Source organism: Alligator sinensis, unplaced genomic scaffold (genome assembly GCF_000455745.1).
Source record: "Alligator sinensis unplaced genomic scaffold, ASM45574v1 scaffold783_1, whole genome shotgun sequence".
Classification (NCBI taxonomy): Eukaryota; Metazoa; Chordata; order Crocodylia; family Alligatoridae; genus Alligator; species Alligator sinensis.
The window spans coordinates 339,171-358,555 of NW_005842197.1; the positions used below are offsets into that span (position 1 = coordinate 339,171).

Consider the following 19,385-nt stretch of genomic DNA (forward strand, 5'->3'; position numbering starts at 1 on the left):
CCGGGTGGGAGAAGGAAGGTCAAAACAGGCTGAGGGTGGCAGTGACAGATGGATGAGGAAAGAGCCCCTGGAAAAGGTAATTGGTGAGGAGCTACGGCATGAGCATAAGTGCTTTACAGACGAGGGCTGTAAAAGGGTATAAAAGACTAAGGAAACAACTTCAGCTTGGGGAAGTGTCAGCAAGCCAGAGGAGACCGTGCGGGTCCAGGGGTGCCGGGACAATGCCTAGATAGATGAGTCCTCGTGCCGTCATTTGGAAAGCTGGTGAAAGAACAGCTTTACCGGCTGTCTGGGGTTTTGCTTGAGCAGTGGGATGGCTTGTGCATGCAATAAACCTGGAGGAGAGACTGAACTGGCAACACCGACCACTTCACTGCATCCACGCCAGCACTTCATTCTGATTCAGGGGAACAGAGCGAGACCCGCATCCACGGCCCCTCCTCACTCAGAGGGCTTGACCCTGGAGCTCACACTTCCGATAGAAATGCCCTAGCCCCCCAAGCTGTGGGCTTGGCTTAGCCAAGAGCACTCTCCAGCCTTCCTCTTAAAGCTGGGCAGCCAAAGGGGGAGGTCTGTGGGGCCAGGAGGGTAAAGCAGGAGTCCGGCTTGGAGACGTGCACTGCCGCAGCACAAGCTACCCCACTGCTGTCTATCCACATGATCCAATAACTATTACATGCCAAATGCAGAAGCACTTTTGCAAGACAAGAGCAGAGGCCAAAACCCAGGGTCTTGTGAGGCCACTTGACAAGCACAGGTTGCTTATTAGAAACCAAAATGTGCGAGTAACACCTTCTTAAGCCTATTTACACACTTTGCACCATAGGTGTGAGGCTGTGGGGGGAAATACAGCCAGCAGCCAACAACGTGGCTGGCTGCAGGCCTAAACGTGGGCAAGGTTGCTGGAACATTTCAGCGGAGGGAGCAAACCTTTTAGCTCCCCATTGCTTCAGCCAGGGAACGAGGACGGTTGTCACTTGTTGGGATTATGACACTGCGGTTGTCACTTGTTGGAATTATGCCACTGAGCACCAGAGACGCTTGGACCAGCAGATCAGAGTGAAAGCTGAGCTGCATTTCAGTGAAATGCCACCATGGAGTTAGCCTCTCAGCATTCAGACTAGAGCAGTCTACCACATCACAGCAACGGGAAATGCCCTCAGGCTTGAGAAAAACAACTGTTTTCCTAACATCGGCAGCTTCCTTTTCTTCAGCATCCTGAGTCTTGAAAAGCAAAGGGAGGGGAAGAGAGAGACACAGATTATAGCCGGCCACCCTCGGTATAAACAGCAAGTCTGGAAACACAATTCTTTCCATTTCCCTGGAACCTGCTACACTGCCCAAAGTATCCCACAGGAACTGGGAAATGCAGCAGTGCTGATAAACTCGGCCCCAGTTCTCAAAAGAGCAAGCAGGACTGTGTCACAATGCACTCGTGTGTGTGAAATACGTTACCTTTTGATCACTTATTCCAAGCAAAGCTACTGGCCTGCATTTACGTGCTACTCAAAATGGCTTATGCCCGTGACGGACAGATGGATGGGTGGATGGATGGATGGACAGCTCACTGACATGTGTATCTCATTTAAAACCAGGCTTGAAGCCTCCTTGCTGCAGCCACACGAGTGCGTGCTGTTATTAGTTCCCCCGTTCCTTCCTCCTCCGCTCTTGCTCGCAACCACCACTGCTGTGGCTTGTGTGACACCAGACATCACATCTCCAGAAGTGTGCCCTTTCACACTTATGTGCCTCAGTCCTGACTGCAGTTTCTTGGTGCCACGATGGTTAGAATAACTAGTAGGGCAAGAGTTATGGGGGGGGCATCGCCAGCCAGCTGCACTTACCTCTTTACCACCCATGGCCTCAAACATCTTCTCAAGTTGTACCCTCAGCTGCTGGATGTTATTCATCAGGATGCAGGGCTGAAAGAACGAACGAAGCCCTGTTAACGATGGGGGGATCGCACAATTGCTTTCCATCATCCTGTTGAAGGTCGAGTCCGTGCTTATGAGTCCCTTTGTTTTAGGGATGGGCAAACAAAGGTTAAAACTCCAAGTCCCGGGGCCATTCAAAAGTCGCTCGTTATAGCTTCCCAGTCTCCACTCACTCAAATTTAGCCAGAGGACCCCTTGCAAGCTCTTGTTTGGCTGCCACAGAACAATTCAACAGCGCTTGGGTTTCAAAGAGGAAAAGCACAAAACACAGCAGATGTTTCTCACCAGCTTCTCCTTTGAGCAGTAGGACCGGAAGCTCCTGGAGAGGATGTCGGCGTACTGCATCAGCACCTTCCCGATCGTCTGCCAAGACAAAAGACACCGACCGACAGCGTCACTCTCCCTCCTCTGCCGAGAGCGGCAACGGGAGGTCTGCAGCACGTGACAAGGAAAAATCAAGCCCCAAACAGAAACAAGACAGGATCCTTCCGAGTATTTTAAGAAGTCTCCTGTGCAGGTGGGAGCAGTTGAAGAGCTAAATGCTATTCTCTTACCTTGGCAAACCTCCTCATGTAGTGAGCAACTATGACCGGGTCTGGGCACTCCAGCTTCTTGATGATCTCGAAGCTCTGGTTGAGCTGGGTGAAGACGTCCACCACCGAGCAGGAGAACAGCGCGTGCTCCGACGTCTGCTGGAACTGAACACACAGCAATCGCTGACCCCTTTGAAGAGATCTGCGGGGGGCAGCCAGCATCTCCTACAAGTCTTTCTACCTCTCTGGGGGGGATCTGTGCGTTGACTGATTTCTAAAGGTATTGCGGGGGGTCTACTAAATCTACTACACGGCAAACAGCAATTTGCTATTTCTGGCCAGGTGTGGGGCTCATTACAAACAGTAATTTCCGGAGTTTTCACCCTTGCAGGCTACTACGGCAGCTTGTGCCTCCTCCCATCGGTAAGACTACACGATCTAGCTGCACACGCTCCCAAGAACGTGCATCCGACGTGGTCCATGTCATACGACATGCGGGCAACGCAGTCCCCCTCAGACAATGCTGCTGGAGACACGGAAATGCAAACACCGCCCACGCAAAAGGAGCAGAAAATTAACAAACCAGAACTGTGCGCTCTAATGACCGAGTTGTTAAACAAGCATCGGGATTTCCTCTGTGTTTTTACGTGTGAATTTAGTATTTTTAGGTTGCTCCTGGGTTTTATTTGAAAAGCCTCTATAGGTCATTCAAAAAGCCCAAAATGGAAACACCGTCTCCCATGTGTCTTCTGCCATCTGAGCACTGTCTGTCGCATAGGAGCGGGTCTCCTTCCTCACTGAACTCGTTCGCTCCAGAATTAGCGACTTCTCCTGCGGGCCCCAAGGAGCTGGACAGGCAATCGCCGTCGATTTATACTGGGACCCGGATGGAGATGTACCTTTCCTAACTCCTCGTGACAGCACTGGCCCAGATCAGACAGACCATGACTAAAAAAAACTGGGGAGCAGCAAGCACTGCTGATGCCTTGGATGACATGTGTTAGTTTAATTCGAGAGCAGGGAAAGAAAATGAAGTTCTCTATATTAAAAAGAGGAAAGGCAAGCAAGTGATCACGTTGAAACTGAAGCAGGCTGCTAAACGCTGAGTCTTTGAAACACCTGGAAGCCTCTTTACCGCCTCATGGGAATACTCTGCTAGGCTAAAAATGATCTGATTACTATGCAGATGGATTAAGGGTGCTCGCCCCACCATGATTACACACATCTAGTGTCTTGTGATTCAATGATGTGCCTTACAGGCATAGAAAGATGGGAGAATATCAGGTCACTTGCTGATAGAGATCTAACATCAGAAGAAGCAAAAAGAAGAGTTTGTGAAGTACCCGGCTCTGATCTCCCCATTAGGTTAAAACGGTTCAAGATGCCCTAGGGACAAAGACCCAAGATAAAGGGTTTTCCAAATTGTTTACCACACCAAAGAGGCTAGGCTTGCAGGAAAGCTTCTGACTCCGCAGTAATTCTGCTGCGTTCCCGGCCACTGAAGAGCCCAGTTACAACTTAGCAGAGGGACCTACGTACCCCGTCTTTCTTATCTCTCTCCAGGGCTCCATGGAGGAATTCGAGGGAAACCTCCTCGTTTTCATCCAGCCACTGCATCACAAACTGCTCGAACCACCTGCAGCAGGGACAAGGACAGAAAGCGAGTTACCACGAGAAATGCAGTCACAGACACGAACCTCGGGACGTCTGTGCAGAACGGGACAGACACTTCGGCGTGCGAAGAACTTCACAGCAGCAGGGTCACCGACTGCACCCCCATTTGGTCCAGTGCTAGAGGCCCAGATGCACCCTCCTCACGGTTTTGTCCGAGTATTACCTGCGCGCTCCCACCTGGTCACTTCTCCCAGGGCAGCTGACATGCGAGTGCACCGGCACACCGTTCACACTGGTGCATGAGAGCTGCCTATCACTGTGCTTGCAAGTGATGGGACCCTGCAGGGGTGGAGAAAGGGGGGAGTGGGGGTCTTTTCTGGGGTAGCCTGTCATCCTCTACCTTCAGGGAATACCCTGACTAGGAGGATGCTCGTGTAACGAGAGCTTAACAGCTGAGTGGTGGCACTGTGCCATCCCTCGGTGGGGACCCAGGTGCAGGGGACCAGCAGTGCCCATCGAGCACCGAGCCTTAGAAAAATAGGGCTGAAGGAGATGCAGGAGGCCAACTAGTCCAAGTCCCTGCTCCAGGCAGATCATCCCTGTCTGTACTGTTTCATTCAAGTGCGTCTGATCCACACTTCTGCCGACAGACGCACTCAAACCTCTCCCGGTGTCCGTTCCAGTGCTAGCTGACCCCCAGGGCTACAAAGTCCCTCCTAAAAGCTAAACTCAAACGTCCCTCGCTGCAATTGAAGACCGCTACTTCTCGTCTTCTCTCCTGCGGCCGCAGACAAGAGCTGACCTCATCCTCTTCGACAACCACCCTTCTTGTACTTGCAAACAGTTAGAGCCAACGCGCACTCGCATCTCTCTTCTCCGGCCTTTCCTTGCATGTTATATTTCCAGCACAGACGTCTAAAATCATTTTTGTTGCTCTGTGATGGACTCTTTCCAATGCGTCTCCATCTTTCTTGAAATGCCAAAACTAGACAGAGTATTCCTGCGGAGGCTTTGCTTTGCCTTGCAGGTGATGCTCACATTAATACAGCCCGAGATGCTAGCGCAAACCACCCCCCACTTTATTTTGGCAGCAAAAGGACACGGCTGAGTCTGACTCCGCTCACAGGCCACTATAATCCCCAGGTCTTCTGCTGCACTGCCACAGCCTAACTAACCAGTCATTCCCCAAGTTGTGCTTGTGCACGAGAGCATTTCTCCGTTAGTACAGGACTCTGCATTTGTCCTTACTGAACTCCATTCAATTAGTGGGCTCTCTCTCTAGTTTATCAGTGTCATCCCAATCCCACCCTCCAAAGCATCTGCAATTCCATCCAAATTGGTGTCATCTGCAAATCTGCCAGCTGTGCACTCAGTCCCACTCTCCAAATCGCTACCAGTATTACGCCCCGGGCTGACCTCTGGGGAATCCCACTTGACACCTCAATCACCGTCGGACATTAAGCCGTTGATGTCTGCGTTTTGAGAACACAGTCCAACCAGTTATGTGCCTGCCTTACGGTAGTGTCATCTAGACGGCAATTTCTTTAGCTTACTAATAAGAGCATCATGGGTTACAGTGTCAGAAACCCCACTGAAGTCAAGGTGGGGTAACCGAACACGTAACCAAGAGGAGAAGAGGGCCGACAACAGGACATGGATCCTGGGAGAGCCAGACCCCCTGTGCTCCGTCTTCTTGAGGGCTTTGTGTCAGTGTTTAAGCAGCAGCGCATCGTTTAAGGTTTCAGTGGGATGAAGTGTCTGCTGAGAATTCATTACCCTGCTCTGTCGTATGCAAGTATTCAAATACCGCAGCTGCGGCAAATCTCGGTTCCAAATATTACCAAACATGCCGCTTGCAAATCAGGGGAAAAGATGCCCATGCCTGGAAAAAAAAACAACACTCAGAGCTGCACAACAGAGCGCAACCTTCGCTAAACAAACCATCGAGCTCAGACAAATGGTGCTAATTATGGGCTGCTGGAGTTTGAAAAAGATGCGAAATAATGTGCCAGACGAGAGCAAGTGTGAGCAAGCGTGTGCGTGCACGAGCGAGCGCAAACTGGAAGCATGCTAGGTGACCTTAAATATCCTCCGTGCTATGCAATCTACTGCGCGCCCAAGCTAACGCTGGCGACGACAACTGGCACCGTGTTAAATGCCAGCGGCAGCTCGTCTGTAGCCGCAACACCCGACCGAGACGACAATGGGAACATCGAGAGCTTTCTGCACCCCAGCAACGCTGCCGAGAGGCTCAGGCTGGCACGCGCGGTAGGACTCCAGCTTTGGGGACAACTTTTCTTCCTAATGAAAACTTTGCTTTTTCGGCACGACTCATTTCTGGCCCAAGAGCTCCAGCACCATCAGGAGCCCCCCATCTCTCGCCAGGGCCCCGAGATGCTAGCTGCTCACTGCCCCATCCTGTACCAGCTCAACGAAGGAGGCAGGGCGAGGGCCCATTGCACAACTGGCGGGTATTGCACAGGAGAGGGGGAGATGACTAACCAGCCCCTGCCGACTGCACAGTTCACACCTGGGGCACAGAACAGAGCCTACCCCACAGGAATGGGGCAGCACGGCCACCAAGCGCTTCTGAGCAGCATGCAGAGAGGGCCCAGCTCGGTGAGAGATGCGTTCTGCTGACATTGCCGCCCACCCCTGCAAACACCCGCTCTGCAAGCCAAGTCCAGAGAGGAAAAGGGCCAGGACCCACTGCAGCACCGCGCAGCCGCCGGAGCTGAACAGGGGAAGGGCACAGGCTGCCTGCGGGCTTCCTCGGGGTGGGGGCTACACTTGCAGAGGTGGAGATGGGGGAGGCAGGTCGCTGCATTTCTAGCTATAACCATTTACATGGAATAATGTGCATCTCCGGTGGGAAAAGGAGGATGAGTGGGGCAGGGGGGACAGCTACAGGGAGGCAGTAAGAGAGGGGACAGAGGAACAGGGGTCCCTCCTAGGGGAGGGGCAGCGGAGAGAGGGATGGCAGGGTGGATTGCCGGGGGAAGCTTGTTGTTGCACTGCTGTATTTTAATGTTTTATTTCATTTTTCTAAGGGTTTTTCTGTGTGCATGTGTGTTTTTTTGCTCTCATACTTTAAGCTGCCCCAAGCTGTTCCAGGGGAGAGTGGCTTATACATCTAATAAATCAATCAATCTGCTTTCATGCAATGGCTTCGCTGTCTGACCAAACTGCCTAGGCAAAGAGCAAGGGAAGACCCTAGAAAGCCGACAGGAGAGCTCTCCTAAGAAAATGCTCAGGATGCAAAGCGAAGTACTTGGGTCATGAACTGCAGTCGCTCTGGGGGCAAAGCAAATCACACCCCTCTGTGCCATCCTTAGCTGGCACCACTTTGAAGCACCTAATTACATAGTTGTAGAAAGTACTGTCGTCTCCATGGGCTCCCACGCATACTGGGCCAAACAACTTCCAATTAGAGCATAAATGCAGAGCTATCCCACTCCATTCAAATAGACTTTGCAAAGGTTGGCCCTCGTGAACGACACAGGGAAGCACTCCCTGATCACAGAAGACATTTAACCCCTGACCCAAGGGATGAAGGAAGGTATTTAAAAATATTTGTTGAAGAAACTGCATCTGAAGTTATTTAAACTCAGTTCATTTCAGACAGGAGGGTTTTAATTGCTGTTAGGTGGCAAATACCCTTCTTCCCCTGATTGCCTTGTGATGTGCAGGTGAAAGTGGTGCTTTTTTGACTCGATTAGAGGACACAAGGCAGACGTCCTCTGCAAACTGCAGCCTGACCGTGCAGTTAATCTAACATGCCACAACGTGAGCCCATTGCTCCTTGTCCTGCCATCTGCCCCCACTGAGACCAGCCCAGCTCCATCCTCTTTGCAGCCCCCCTGCAGGGAGGTGAAGGCTGCTATTCAATCCCCCTCCGTCTTCTCTTCTGCAGACTCAATCAGCCCATTTCCCCCCTCCTCTCCTCACCAGTCCTGTCCCCCAGCCCCACAACCATTTTCCTTCCCCTCCACTGCACTCTCTCCAATGTGTCCACATCCTTTCTGTAGTGGGGGGCCACAGCTGCACACTGGACTCCAGATGTGGCCTCCCCAGTGCTGAATAGAGGGAAAGAATCACTGCCCTGGATCTGCTGGCAGCGCTCCTACTGATGCAGCCCAGGATGCCGGTAGCCTTCTTGGCACCCAGGGCACACTGCTGGCTCATGTCTGGTTTATTGTTGTCCACTTCCCCCCAGGTCCTGTTCTGCAGAGCTGCTGCTGAGCCAGAGCTCCATGAGAAACACGATGCTTACGTGTTTAAGTCCCTGGGTACACACAAAGACACCCCTAAGCAACATCAACTGTGCGCGCAAACAACAGGCAGGAAAGCAAAGGCAGGGCTTTCTGGATGAGGCCAAACCTACTATTACTTTGAGTACTTGTTCCCCTGGTGCACTCGGGTTGCGGACAGACGACTCTTAACTGATTTGAAAGAGGACGTAGTCACCTGTTACGATGCACCTGTTATCCTGCTGTAGGAACAGGCAGGACTAACAGGGGCCAACTTGCAACAGTTTTGCTGCACTTGTGCAGCTATAGGACCACCCGGAGCTACCGGCTGCAATCTAACAGCTTAACACTGGCATCACTGGACACTGAAATCACCAGCAAGTCCGTCTACGCCGGAAGTCAGAAAGGCAGAAATGCCTTGGACTACCCAAAAATGTCTAGTCTGACACGACAGTGCTACCAGATGTGAGCTAACATGTCTGAAAGGAGACAGAGTAAGCAGTTCTTTAACTGAAGGACAAAAAAAAAAAAAATGTACTGCTTTTGGGGAATTGGCTCCTCGAAGCTTTCAGCTGACAAGGACGGGTGGAGGCTCCTTTGCTCAGCTGCTGGCTATGTTGCTAAAGCAGTTTCAGAAAGTGAGGCTGGAGAGTTGAAAGAAAGTGAGAAATGTAGGAGTCAGCACCTGGAAACCTTCACCAGATTTTGCAACCAGAAACGGGTCTTCTCTCACACCGCCGGGTCCTAGACAGGTTTGCACTTAGCCCCTTGCCTATTCGGGAGAGCAGAAGTCTCTGCTGCTGTCTGGACGATGGCATTTGGGTTCGTCTTGAGGAGCTTACTGATGTTTCAAGCTGAAGCAGAGAATTCTGCATTTAATGGCATGGCGGTGTTTAAAAATAGTATGTGACTGAGCAAATTAGTGTCTAAGGAAGCTAACCCGCTGCTATGGTTGGCGCCACAGGGATATTTTTGACAGGTGAGCAAGGTGATTGAAACAGTCTTAAGATGTAGTTAGTTATGTTTTTAAGGCTTTAAATTTTAGCATCGTTAAGCAGCAGAGGATGCTGACGAAGGCGCAGGTACACCCCGGTAACGGGCACCCTACAGACAGCCAGCGAGCTAGACTATCTGTACTGAGACTTAATGACACTCAGACAACATTTCCCATCCCCAGACTGCAGGGCTCCCTAAAAAAAAAAAAAAAATAAAAAGCTCAGCATCATTATCCTGATTTCACAGATGGGGAAGCGAAGAGAGAGAGCAGTCAAAATGACTCTCTCAAAGTCACAGTGATGCAGAGGCAGAGCCAAGAGGGAAAAAACAAGCCTCCAAGACTTCCAGTCCTATGCACTGGACCCACCACACTCCCTCCCATTGCTTTAATAATCTGGATTTGGGCTACGCACCTTGGGAACAGTCATTACACCGCATGTCCCAAGTCAGACACGTTAGACCAGGCACACACAAACTGCCAACGTCCAACTGGATGCCGTACTGGCAACCTGCAAGGAGCCCAAGTACCACATTCACGATATATCTTAGGTTCCAGCATTTAATGCCATGGTGCTGCCCGCAGGCACGACAAGTCTCAGGTACAAGCCAGGGGCCACAGCTCTCCTAATAAGAACCAACGTCGGCCCAGGGAGGAGGACAGGGTTGCTGCAGGGGAGCAGACCTAGGAGAGCTCTGGCTCAGGGAAGGAAAGGCAGGTGCAACTGCACCCAGATCTAAGATGCTGACAGTGCATCACTAAGCAAAGTGCCTGTTAAAGAAGCACTACTAGCCAGGACTCCCTCCTCTGCCAGGGGTTTCAAATATTTACCCAAATGATCCTTGGAAAAAGCCACGGTCATCTGACCAGACTGAGCATTTCACAACTGCCTGCATGCTCAAGCTTGCCCAGGCCACCGACCCGATTCAAACAACATCCCGTAAGTGTGCACGTGCCAGGGATACCTCTGGTCATGACCGCTTTTCCTGGAGACTGATCTGAGACACCGCACCAAATGGAAGGTGATGGAGAGCAGGACCAGAGAGAGCTGGGAGAGAGCAATTTTGTCTGTCCACGTAGTGCACAGGAGGCAGAAAGGGATGGAAAGTCAGGAGAAGGCTATGGGAGAGACAAGTGAACCCACTGAAGGAGGCACGAGTGTGTGCAAGCAACGGGACTTATGACAGCGGATACAACACACTTACGCTGGATACTCAGGCACTTTCCCCTTGAAGGCAGGCAGGTCCCGGACGTACTCGTTGTACAGCCATTTCACTTTGAAGTGCAAATTCATATAGTCCGCGCTCTTGCACAGCCGGTTCTTTTCGTGCTCTGTGGGGAAGAAAGCAGGCAGTCAGGTCTGAAATTAGGCCATTAGCTGCGCCGGGTAGAGGAGCAGGGTCTCCCTCAGCCCGCTCTGGGTTTAGGACACCACGTCTCCACAAAGCCACAAGATCTAAGTGGCCTGGGATTTCTGCAACAATTCGGGGTTGTTCAGCATTGAGCGGGTCAAGCTCTGGAGTTTATTTGTGCAGCTCCCTCTAAGACTTCTATTTTTGAAGAGCTTCTGGTAGTCATGGTAATAAACGGAGAGCAATTGCTTATGGCCTGTCCTCTTAAAATGAGATATCCTGGATTTCAACCTCCTACGAAATGAACGGTTGAAGCGAGGGACCGGGGTGCCGAGGGGGACTCGGAGCAGCGGAGCCACTTTGGGATCAGTCAAGTAGCGCTGAGCTCTTGCTGGCACGGGGATGGGGAGGGCGGGCAAGGGGCGGGCAGAGCTCCAGGGAAAGCAATTCCTCCCTCCATCCAGCCAAGCCGCGGTGACGGCGTCAGGTGCGCTGATGGAAGGAGACACGAAAGCAGTATAACCTACACCTGCTCATCTAACCGGGGCTCAGTCCTTCTCATCCCCACTTCACAGCACTTCCCGCACCGGGTCTCTCACCAGTTCCCACGAGCAGTTTATCCCACCCTGCAGCCTCTGTCCCAGCTGCCTGCAGAACAGTAAAGGCAGGGAGAGCTCTGTGCCCAGCTCGAGGTCACCCCTTCCTACGCTGGAGAGGGGAGGGGGCAATTAAAAGATCCCTTAGCAGGCACGTGCCTTATTGCAGTCACTGCCTGGATTGCACTTTGTTTGCACGTTGCTCGGGGACTTCCACCACTTTGACTCCTTCCTCAGACTCTCCCCTTTTACACCTGATCTCCAGGAAATCTTGTCCACAGACACAAATGCAGCTGCCAGGTCGCGGGTCTGTCTCCGTCAGTCTCTACGTGAGGCTGGATCCAAGCCTACTAAGATCAGCGGGGGTCTTTCCATTAACTGAACTGAGCTCAGATCAGGCCCCGCCTGACGAGCCACAAATAAGAGGGATGCTCACAGAGGACAGCAGCACAACACGGCAGATGCCAGGCATTTAAATATGTGGCTTTTCATGACATCCGCAGTCACGGTCCTAACGTTTCTAAGCGGTTCTGTGACCGTGATAGGCAAGGTCTCCAGGCACGAGCTCAGCATTTATTGTAATGTAAATTTGGTGATATTTTCTGCAGGAGTTTCAAAACGTATTTACGTCCTTTCCTGTCGGGATCAGCACAGAGAAAGGAGAAATGGGCTGCTACCTATTCCCGGTAGTACAATTCAGGGGACCAAGCGGCCTTCTTTGCGGGAGCAGGGGGAAAAACAGCTGCCACCACAGCTGGCCGTGCCGCCACCGGCAGCGGTCAGCGCTGCCGTCCAGGCCGCCGCTACCAGGACATGCAGCCGCCCGGTGACACCTCCAGCTAATCCCATGAAAAATGCAATTCTCCCCACGTGCAACTCGATGAGCTTTGCCATGTCACAGAGCAATGCAAGCAAGGGACGAGCTTTACAAACCTTCCTCGCACTAATACAGACTTGTTCTCTAAGGGGAGAAGATGGATTCATAACGAGTAGCAGACCTAGAGATGTCATACTGAAAAAAACCCCAAAGCATCCAGTTCCTCGGGAAGAAATTGAAATGTCAATCTATGGGCAAATCCCTGGGGGAGGCCGATTTAGCACGCCAGGCTGCGTGCGATCCATTAACCCCCAAAGTTGTTTTCAAGGGGCACTGAGAAAGGACCACATTCGTGTTCGAGCTTAATAAGGCTGTTATTGCCTTAGTGCTCACAAAGACGTGCCCCGCGCTCTCCCTCTGCAGCGGATGAGCTCCTGCCCTCTCGGCAATAGCTGCAGGAGCAAAGAGCTACGTGAGAAATTTAACATTAAGGCCGGGAACAAAGAGTCGTGATCGTGCAGCCCGTGTCCCTTGCAAGAGGAAGGAAACCCACGGGCAACGAGGACTTGATTAATTTTGCTGCGTGGTGGCACTAGGGCTCTGCTCGAGAGTCGAGTCGTTCCTGCGGACGGAAGCGGCTGTCAGTTCACCAGGCCCACCTGCCTCCGAGAAAGCGGGGCATCGCCCTCAAGTCCTTTTTCGAAGGCTGCAAGGAAATCATGCAGCTTTCTGGATTTGCACGAAATCCAGAAATCATGACTTCCTTTCTGGATTTGCACGACTTTGCTAAATAGCAAAGCCTTGTCTGAGGAGAAGTATTTGAGACGCAAGATCAATAACTTTTCTATAAAGGAGGGACACATGGTTTTTATGAGCAGCTCAGGCCACGAGACAGAGCAAGCATTGCAATGAAAGCCTGTTTCAGCCAGAAGACCTGGGGTGAGGCTCCTACCGTGTGCCGTCTCTGTGTAACAGGCAGTATCAGGCAGGTTACACTCGAAGACGCTCCCGGCAAGGTGCTGACCGTCGGAAATTGCAAGAGGCGGCACAGAGTCGGCGCTCAAGGTCTGAGCGCAAACCAATGCCCCCAAGATCCACAGGCTCCTGGACTGACGGTCAGAAATTTGCAAAAACGTTTGAAAAGGATGTCTCCAAAACCATGTCAAGTTCCTGGGCTGGGGAAAACCAGCAGCTCTGCAGACCTTTGCCATAACCAAGGAGAGCTTGGAACAACCTCCAACACCGGAGAAAGCCCTGGTGCGTCCAAGTTGGAGCAAGCGGGCTTATTTTGGTGGTGCACACCTGGGCTCAGGAGGGAAGTCAAACAAACAATAGTCCCAAAAAGACTATTCTGATCTCACTTGGTAAAATCGAAGACCTCTCGTGTCCTAGAAGCTGAGGAACCAGGCTCTCTGGCGGAGAGACAAGGTCCAGACGCATTGCCCTACCGTGATGCAGGAACACCGGGGAAGACTAAGTGATGCTCTCTAGGCAAGGCCAACATCTCTCCAAACCAGTCCTACCAGGGCCAGGAAGGCATGGCCAAGCCCTCAGCAACCTCTCCTTGTATACAGGAAATGAGAGGAAGCAGGAAACACAAAAAGCCATTTCCCTCCAGCACGATCAAAAAGCACGCTGGTTCCCTGCCCGCCCTGAATCAATATGGACACCTCTTCTTCCAACTTGCAGCAAGACACCGCGCAGCAGGGGCAGAGCAGATGGGCTCCAGGTGCCTCTCGACCTGTGGCAACGGTGAAGCAAAGCAGAGGGCTGTTCTCCCCCTCGTTCATCCGTACCATCCCGACTTGTGGGAGAACGGCACTGGAACAGAGTCTGGCCTCGGCTTTCAAACGGAGTATCCACGCACGGCTCACGCTCGGGGCCCGGCAATCGGAAGCAGACTCGCCTGATGCCAGGAGAGATGGGTCCCAAGGAGCAGGGTGGCACAGGAGGCTGCAAGTTGGGTGCAGGGTCCTCCAACAGCCCCAGAGCGCATGTGCAGCACCTTCGTTAGCCAAGGTTGCTGACAGCCAAACCAATTAGTCTGGGCTCAAAGGGGAGGAGGTGCCACCCATTAGCTGGTTCATTACGGGGAAGTTGCCCCTGGTCAAGTCCGCTTACCATGGGATGGGAACAACCAAGTGTCCCCATCCCCTACCCCACCCTTTTGCACACACTTTAACTTGATGTCATTTGGCAATCCACACAAGGAAAACATTCGCCTTTTCCACCGTTGGGAGCCTGCTCTTGCTGAGGGAGGACCAACTATTCCCTACTACCCCCGAACAACATGTCCCTGTGGAAGCCAGGGACCTGACCAGGACTTTTAAGGCCTTCATCCTTCTCAAAAACCTCCTCAATCCTGGGCTGCACTTTCAAAAGACAAGTCCATAAACTTCAGCGTGCACCTTGGAGGGAAGATCAGAACAACCCACGCAGGACTACTCTGGGGAGACTCTTGGAAACGCCACCCTGACATCGTAATGGGGAGCTGGCACTCCAGATAGGTCCGAGTCCCCCAACATCTCTGCCAGCACATCCTTCAGAGGACCCACGTGGTTTTACCGAGCGATTCCCCACGACATCCCAGCCCAATAAGGCAGAGAAGGTCCCGTCCTCCTTCACCCCCCCAGGCTGCAGGAGGACCACCAGCACTAACATACATCTGGATCTCCGTTGCAGCCTCTCCATCTCTCTTGCAACCATCTGGGAATGTCAAAGCCAGAAGAGCCTCCTCCCTACGTAGTGAGCATGGACCCTGAGCCTCAAGAAAGCTTCGGTTATAAATACTTTTATAACAGGAATGGGATGCTGCAGCATAGAGCCCCTCCCCAAAGCACTGAACATACTTATTACGCCCACTTATACGTAGTATAATAGGCAACATGGCAGGGCAATGTTTAACCCTGGGTGCAGCATTTGGCCACAGCCCCTAATGACTCCAAATTAACAGAACTGCAACAAAAATACTTTGAAGGCACATGTTAGGAATCAGGACTCTTCTAGCTAGGCTATTTAAGGATTAGACAGCAGAGAAAGGGAGGCTGGGCAGAGTAAACCAGAAGGGATGGGAAGAGCTGGGGTGCTTAAGCACTCAGCTTCTGGAGGGGTGCAAGCAAGGGGCAGGGAAGGACCCCCCAGCTGCTGTGAGTGCCAGGAGGAGCTGCCAGGAAGGATAAGATCAAATCTGCTTGCTCTGAAAATATACTAAGCTAGAGAAGAAAACGTGCTAGAAGCAGAGAAGCTAAAATGAAGCCGGGTCTCATAACGACGTCCCTTCCTAACGCGTATGCTCCCTGCAGCAGAATGCATGGCCCAGGATAAAAACGCTCCCGGGATGAGCAGCAGGAAGGTGCGTAGCTGCAGCCGAAGCAGGATCCTGGAGACTGGCGTCTACTGCAACCTATGCCAAGAGGGAGAGGGGCACAAAGAAAACAAAAACTCACCACCGCAAAAGAGGACTTGGCGCACACGGAAGACCGGTGGGGCTTGGGACAGAGAAGAGACAACAGTGAATGCCAGGAAGAAACGCGCGCAGCTGGGAACAGAGAAAACCGATGAACCCAGACCCACCATCGCCCCTTCCACAGCCTACCTCAGGCCGCCCTTCCCACCCAGAGACCTGCTACTCGTGCTGGCCTCCTCGGTCCTTTATACAAGGGAAGGATTTCAGAAGCTACTGAAAGCAACACGGGGACAGCCTGCAGCTGCAGAAAGCACCAGCATATCTCTTCAGGCAGAACCGAACTCCTGATCCTTTCACCGAGGGTGACCCGCGTTTCAGCACAGTGGAGCAAAACCCTCGACCTCTTCTGAGATGTGTTAAGTGGGAAAACTCTCGGAGCTGGCAGCCCCTGTGGATTTCCGTTCAGCTCGGTAACCTACTGAACTGCCAAGAGCTCAGTGGCGTCACGCGGCTCTTTTCCAGCAAGGACTGTGTTTTCCCCTCCAACCACAACTGTTCTACAAAAGGTCTCGTTTCCCCTGCAGATGTCATCCACAAGCACACAAACATCTTGCAGCTGGAAAAGAGCTATTAAAAGCTTCTAACCCTTCCCTCAGAGGGGTGCAGAGACCTCCAGCTCATGTTCAAGACGGCCAGCTGGGCTTCCACCACTTCCTTTCGCTGTCCAATAAGTCTCTTTTCTTGATGGCCGAACTAGAATTTATTTGCTAATTTTATTCCATCAGGATGAACGTGGACTCCCTGCTCAGAGACCCTGCACCATGCTCATCCTTCTGGGAGCTTACACTTTCCAAATGCATGCACACAGCGAGGTCTCATCCTCCATAGGACAAGTCCGGCCTCCTTATCTACCTACCTACCTACCTGATTCATGTTCAGTTCCTTCCATCTTATCAGCTAGGACTTCCCGGTCCCTTCATTCTCTGCTCATATCAAAATTACCTTCAACTTAGCTACTTCTACCCAAAAGGGACATGCCCAGAACGGAGCAGGCACCATACCTCCTGGCTGGCCTAGCTGTCCTATCTATTCTCAGGAGCTTTGCTGGTAAGAAGAGCTGGAGTCCCGCTTGGCTTGGAGTCTGCACTCGCTGCATCATGGAGCCGCCTCCCTGCGTAGGTGAGAAAGCCCTGCAGACCAGCACTGAGCCGTGCTGCAAGACAGTGGCCAGTTTTCCAGGAGGGTAAAGCTGGAGGTGAGCATTATAGCCTGGGTATTTCAAATTACCACTTTTTATACATTTCCCCCATGAATTTACCATCTAGACCAGAAACAGCCATGGATGGAACAAACCTAAGGGATCCTTCTCTGGAGAAATGATGCTTAGAAAACCATAGCCAGCCCAAACCCTGGTTTCCTTTAAGGCAGGATAACATCTAATCTTTGCTATTCTTTCCTAACACACCGTGACACTTGTGGAGATTATAACAAAGTCTCAGGTGCCGAGCAATGCTCGCCAAGGTGCTGAGAACTAGCATCTTTCCAACAGCGGGGGCAATTACACAGGTGAATCCACTTCCTGCCTGACCATCATTTCACCTCCAAGTTCCTGTCCTCGTGAACCATTGGTCTAAAAAGGTGTTTTGGAGTCAGAGAAAGATCCATAACTTCACTTTTGTTAATTAAAAAAAAATAAAAAAATTAGTTAAATTATTTTGATTAATCAAAGGTCTCCCTATGTGTGTCCCCCAAGCTAAATGCTACTACATGCCATGGCTTCTGCCCCAGCGATGACATTTCAGTTGCATCTTTCCTCGGTCTTTTGCTCTAGATCCCAGCGCATCCTTTTCCAAAGGTTGGATCCTAGAATCACAGACCATGAGGGTTGAAGGGAGCTCAGGGGGTCACATCTAGTCCAACCCCTGCTCCAAGCAGGACCAGCCCCAGCTGCATCATCCCAGACAAGGCTTTGTCCACCTGGGTCTTAAACACTTCCAAGGATGGAGACTGCACCACCTCTCTGGGGAGCCTGGTCCAGTGCTTCACCACCCTCCTTGTGAGATTTTCCTCCTAATATCCAACCTCAACTTCCCGCTCTTCCACCCAAGGACACCCATGGAAATACACATGTAATGGCATTTAAAGCAGCCTGGGATTTCCCAATTGTCACATCTTACTTCCTCCTGCCAAAGAATCCTCTTCGTTAAGAGTGCGAAGGGCTCCTCCTCGACGCATCCCTTTTGCGCTCAACATTTAGCACGTACGTTTTCTCCACGTTATTCTGTGCTCACAAAACACTCCCTCCCGCCCCCACTTTTAAGGTGAATTCTCTCTTGTGCTGCTCCCGAGCAGATCTCCCTCCCTGCGGCAGCAAGCGAGGATGTCAAAGAAGGAATAAATCTCACCAAATCCTCAACCCACATCCCTGCACGTTACGATGCAACGCTGGTCTTTGAAAATGACCTCTCGTCTTCAATTGCAGCATGGCGCCCATCTCAGTGCCCCCAGGGCCTGGCACTGGACTCTGACTTTTATGATGCCCCAACCTGTGCCAACTTACCCGCAGAGCTGCTTAAGCACCTAACCAACCGGGAGCAGAGCGAGCTTTCTACCCTCACTCAGGTGTGGGGTCTTCTACCCATCTCTCCAGCATCCTGCCCCCATCATGTGCAGCGCCCAGAGCACCTAGGCACCACGGCACCTTAAAGTTAGCCTCCATAAAAAAAAAACCACAGACTTTTGATAACTTCGCTTTATGCTCACCTAATTCCTCACTACTCAAAGGGCACAAACACAGCAGCCTTTCACCAGGCCAGTTTTTCCTCCTTCTGAGTATTATATAAAATACTTAGCCCACAATGGTTCCCCTTAGACAGTGAGCTTGGGGACATGGCACAGATGTGTGCACCAGCCCAGGATTTGAGAGACCTCTGCAAGACTTAGGTGCAGCAACTTTGAAGCGCTTGAGTGCTTCTTTGGATGTAGTCCTCATGCACTTCGCACCTCTGCTCTCCCGCTGATAAATGGGAGGATAACAGCACTTCCCCATCTCAGAGGTGCCAAGAGGATAATTATGCTCATGACTGTGTGGTGCTGGGTTCCCACAATAATGGGACCACATAAAGGTGCTAAAATTTGCAAGGGAAATCAATGCAACTCGAATCCCTGCCAGAACCCTCTGTCGAAAGCCCATCGGCAGGACTGGCAGCAGAGGCCCAGCTGCTGGCCTCGACTACTGAAATGGTTCAAAACCAGCCAGAGTCAGGTGCTAGGCTGTTTCTACACTGAATCGTATTTGGCAATGCCATCGGAAACAAATGCTTAGGCTGTCTCTGTCCCAGTTCAGGAACAGAAGCAGAAACCCGTAGGTCGTCTTGGCCAGGCAGCTAGCTCAGGGGATCTCGTTTATTTTTGGCCAATTCACAGGTCCCAATGAGGGGTCCCACTGCGAATCACTCGGGATGTTGGACATCACCATCGAGCCAGCGCTGGAGGTAGCTGGCAAGAAGAGTCTTCTTCACAGCAGCTCTCCCACCTCCTGTGGCATGAGCAGCTTTGCCGGACCATCTTGACAGGTCAAGTTCAGACCAGTGCAAGGCCACTGGTCACTACAGCCAACTACTTTCCAGAGGGTCAAGGCAAGGGAAGCAGCTCTCTACCTACATGCAGCTAAAGACTACCAAAGGGCAGGAACTTACCACTCGGCAAGTTGAACGAGCTCATTTTGTCCAGAACTTAGGAACAGACACAAGGAAAAACACGATGAGAACAATTAGGAGAGAGTAGTTACCTTCACAAGGGTGGACACATGCACACACACTATACCCTCCCCCCACTCCCCCATTTATTTCCTATGCAATATATGCTTTGGCTTGTGCTGGGGGAAGAT

The 19,385-nt window shown here is 51.7% G+C and overlaps 1 protein-coding gene across 5 annotated transcripts in view; it reads right to left on the reverse strand.

The window, feature by feature from the left end:
* Nucleotides 1-19,385, reverse strand: part of UNC13B (unc-13 homolog B) — a 257,459-nt gene that overhangs the window by 42,245 nt on the left and 195,829 nt on the right. For 4 of the 5 annotated variants that reach the window (XM_025207486.1, XM_025207488.1, XM_025207489.1 and 1 more), the window contains 6 exons: nt 10,531-10,657; nt 4,007-4,103; nt 2,489-2,632; nt 2,220-2,297; nt 1,845-1,922; nt 1,192-1,224 (listed from right to left, as the gene is read on the reverse strand). In XM_025207486.1, coding sequence (XP_025063271.1) covers nt 1,192-1,224; nt 1,845-1,922; nt 2,220-2,297; nt 2,489-2,632; nt 4,007-4,103; nt 10,531-10,657 — 557 coding nt within the window. The remainder of the gene's footprint in view (nt 1-1,191; nt 1,225-1,844; nt 1,923-2,219; nt 2,298-2,488; nt 2,633-4,006; nt 4,104-10,530; nt 10,658-19,385) is intronic. The other variant, XM_025207487.1, reaches the window with a different exon arrangement.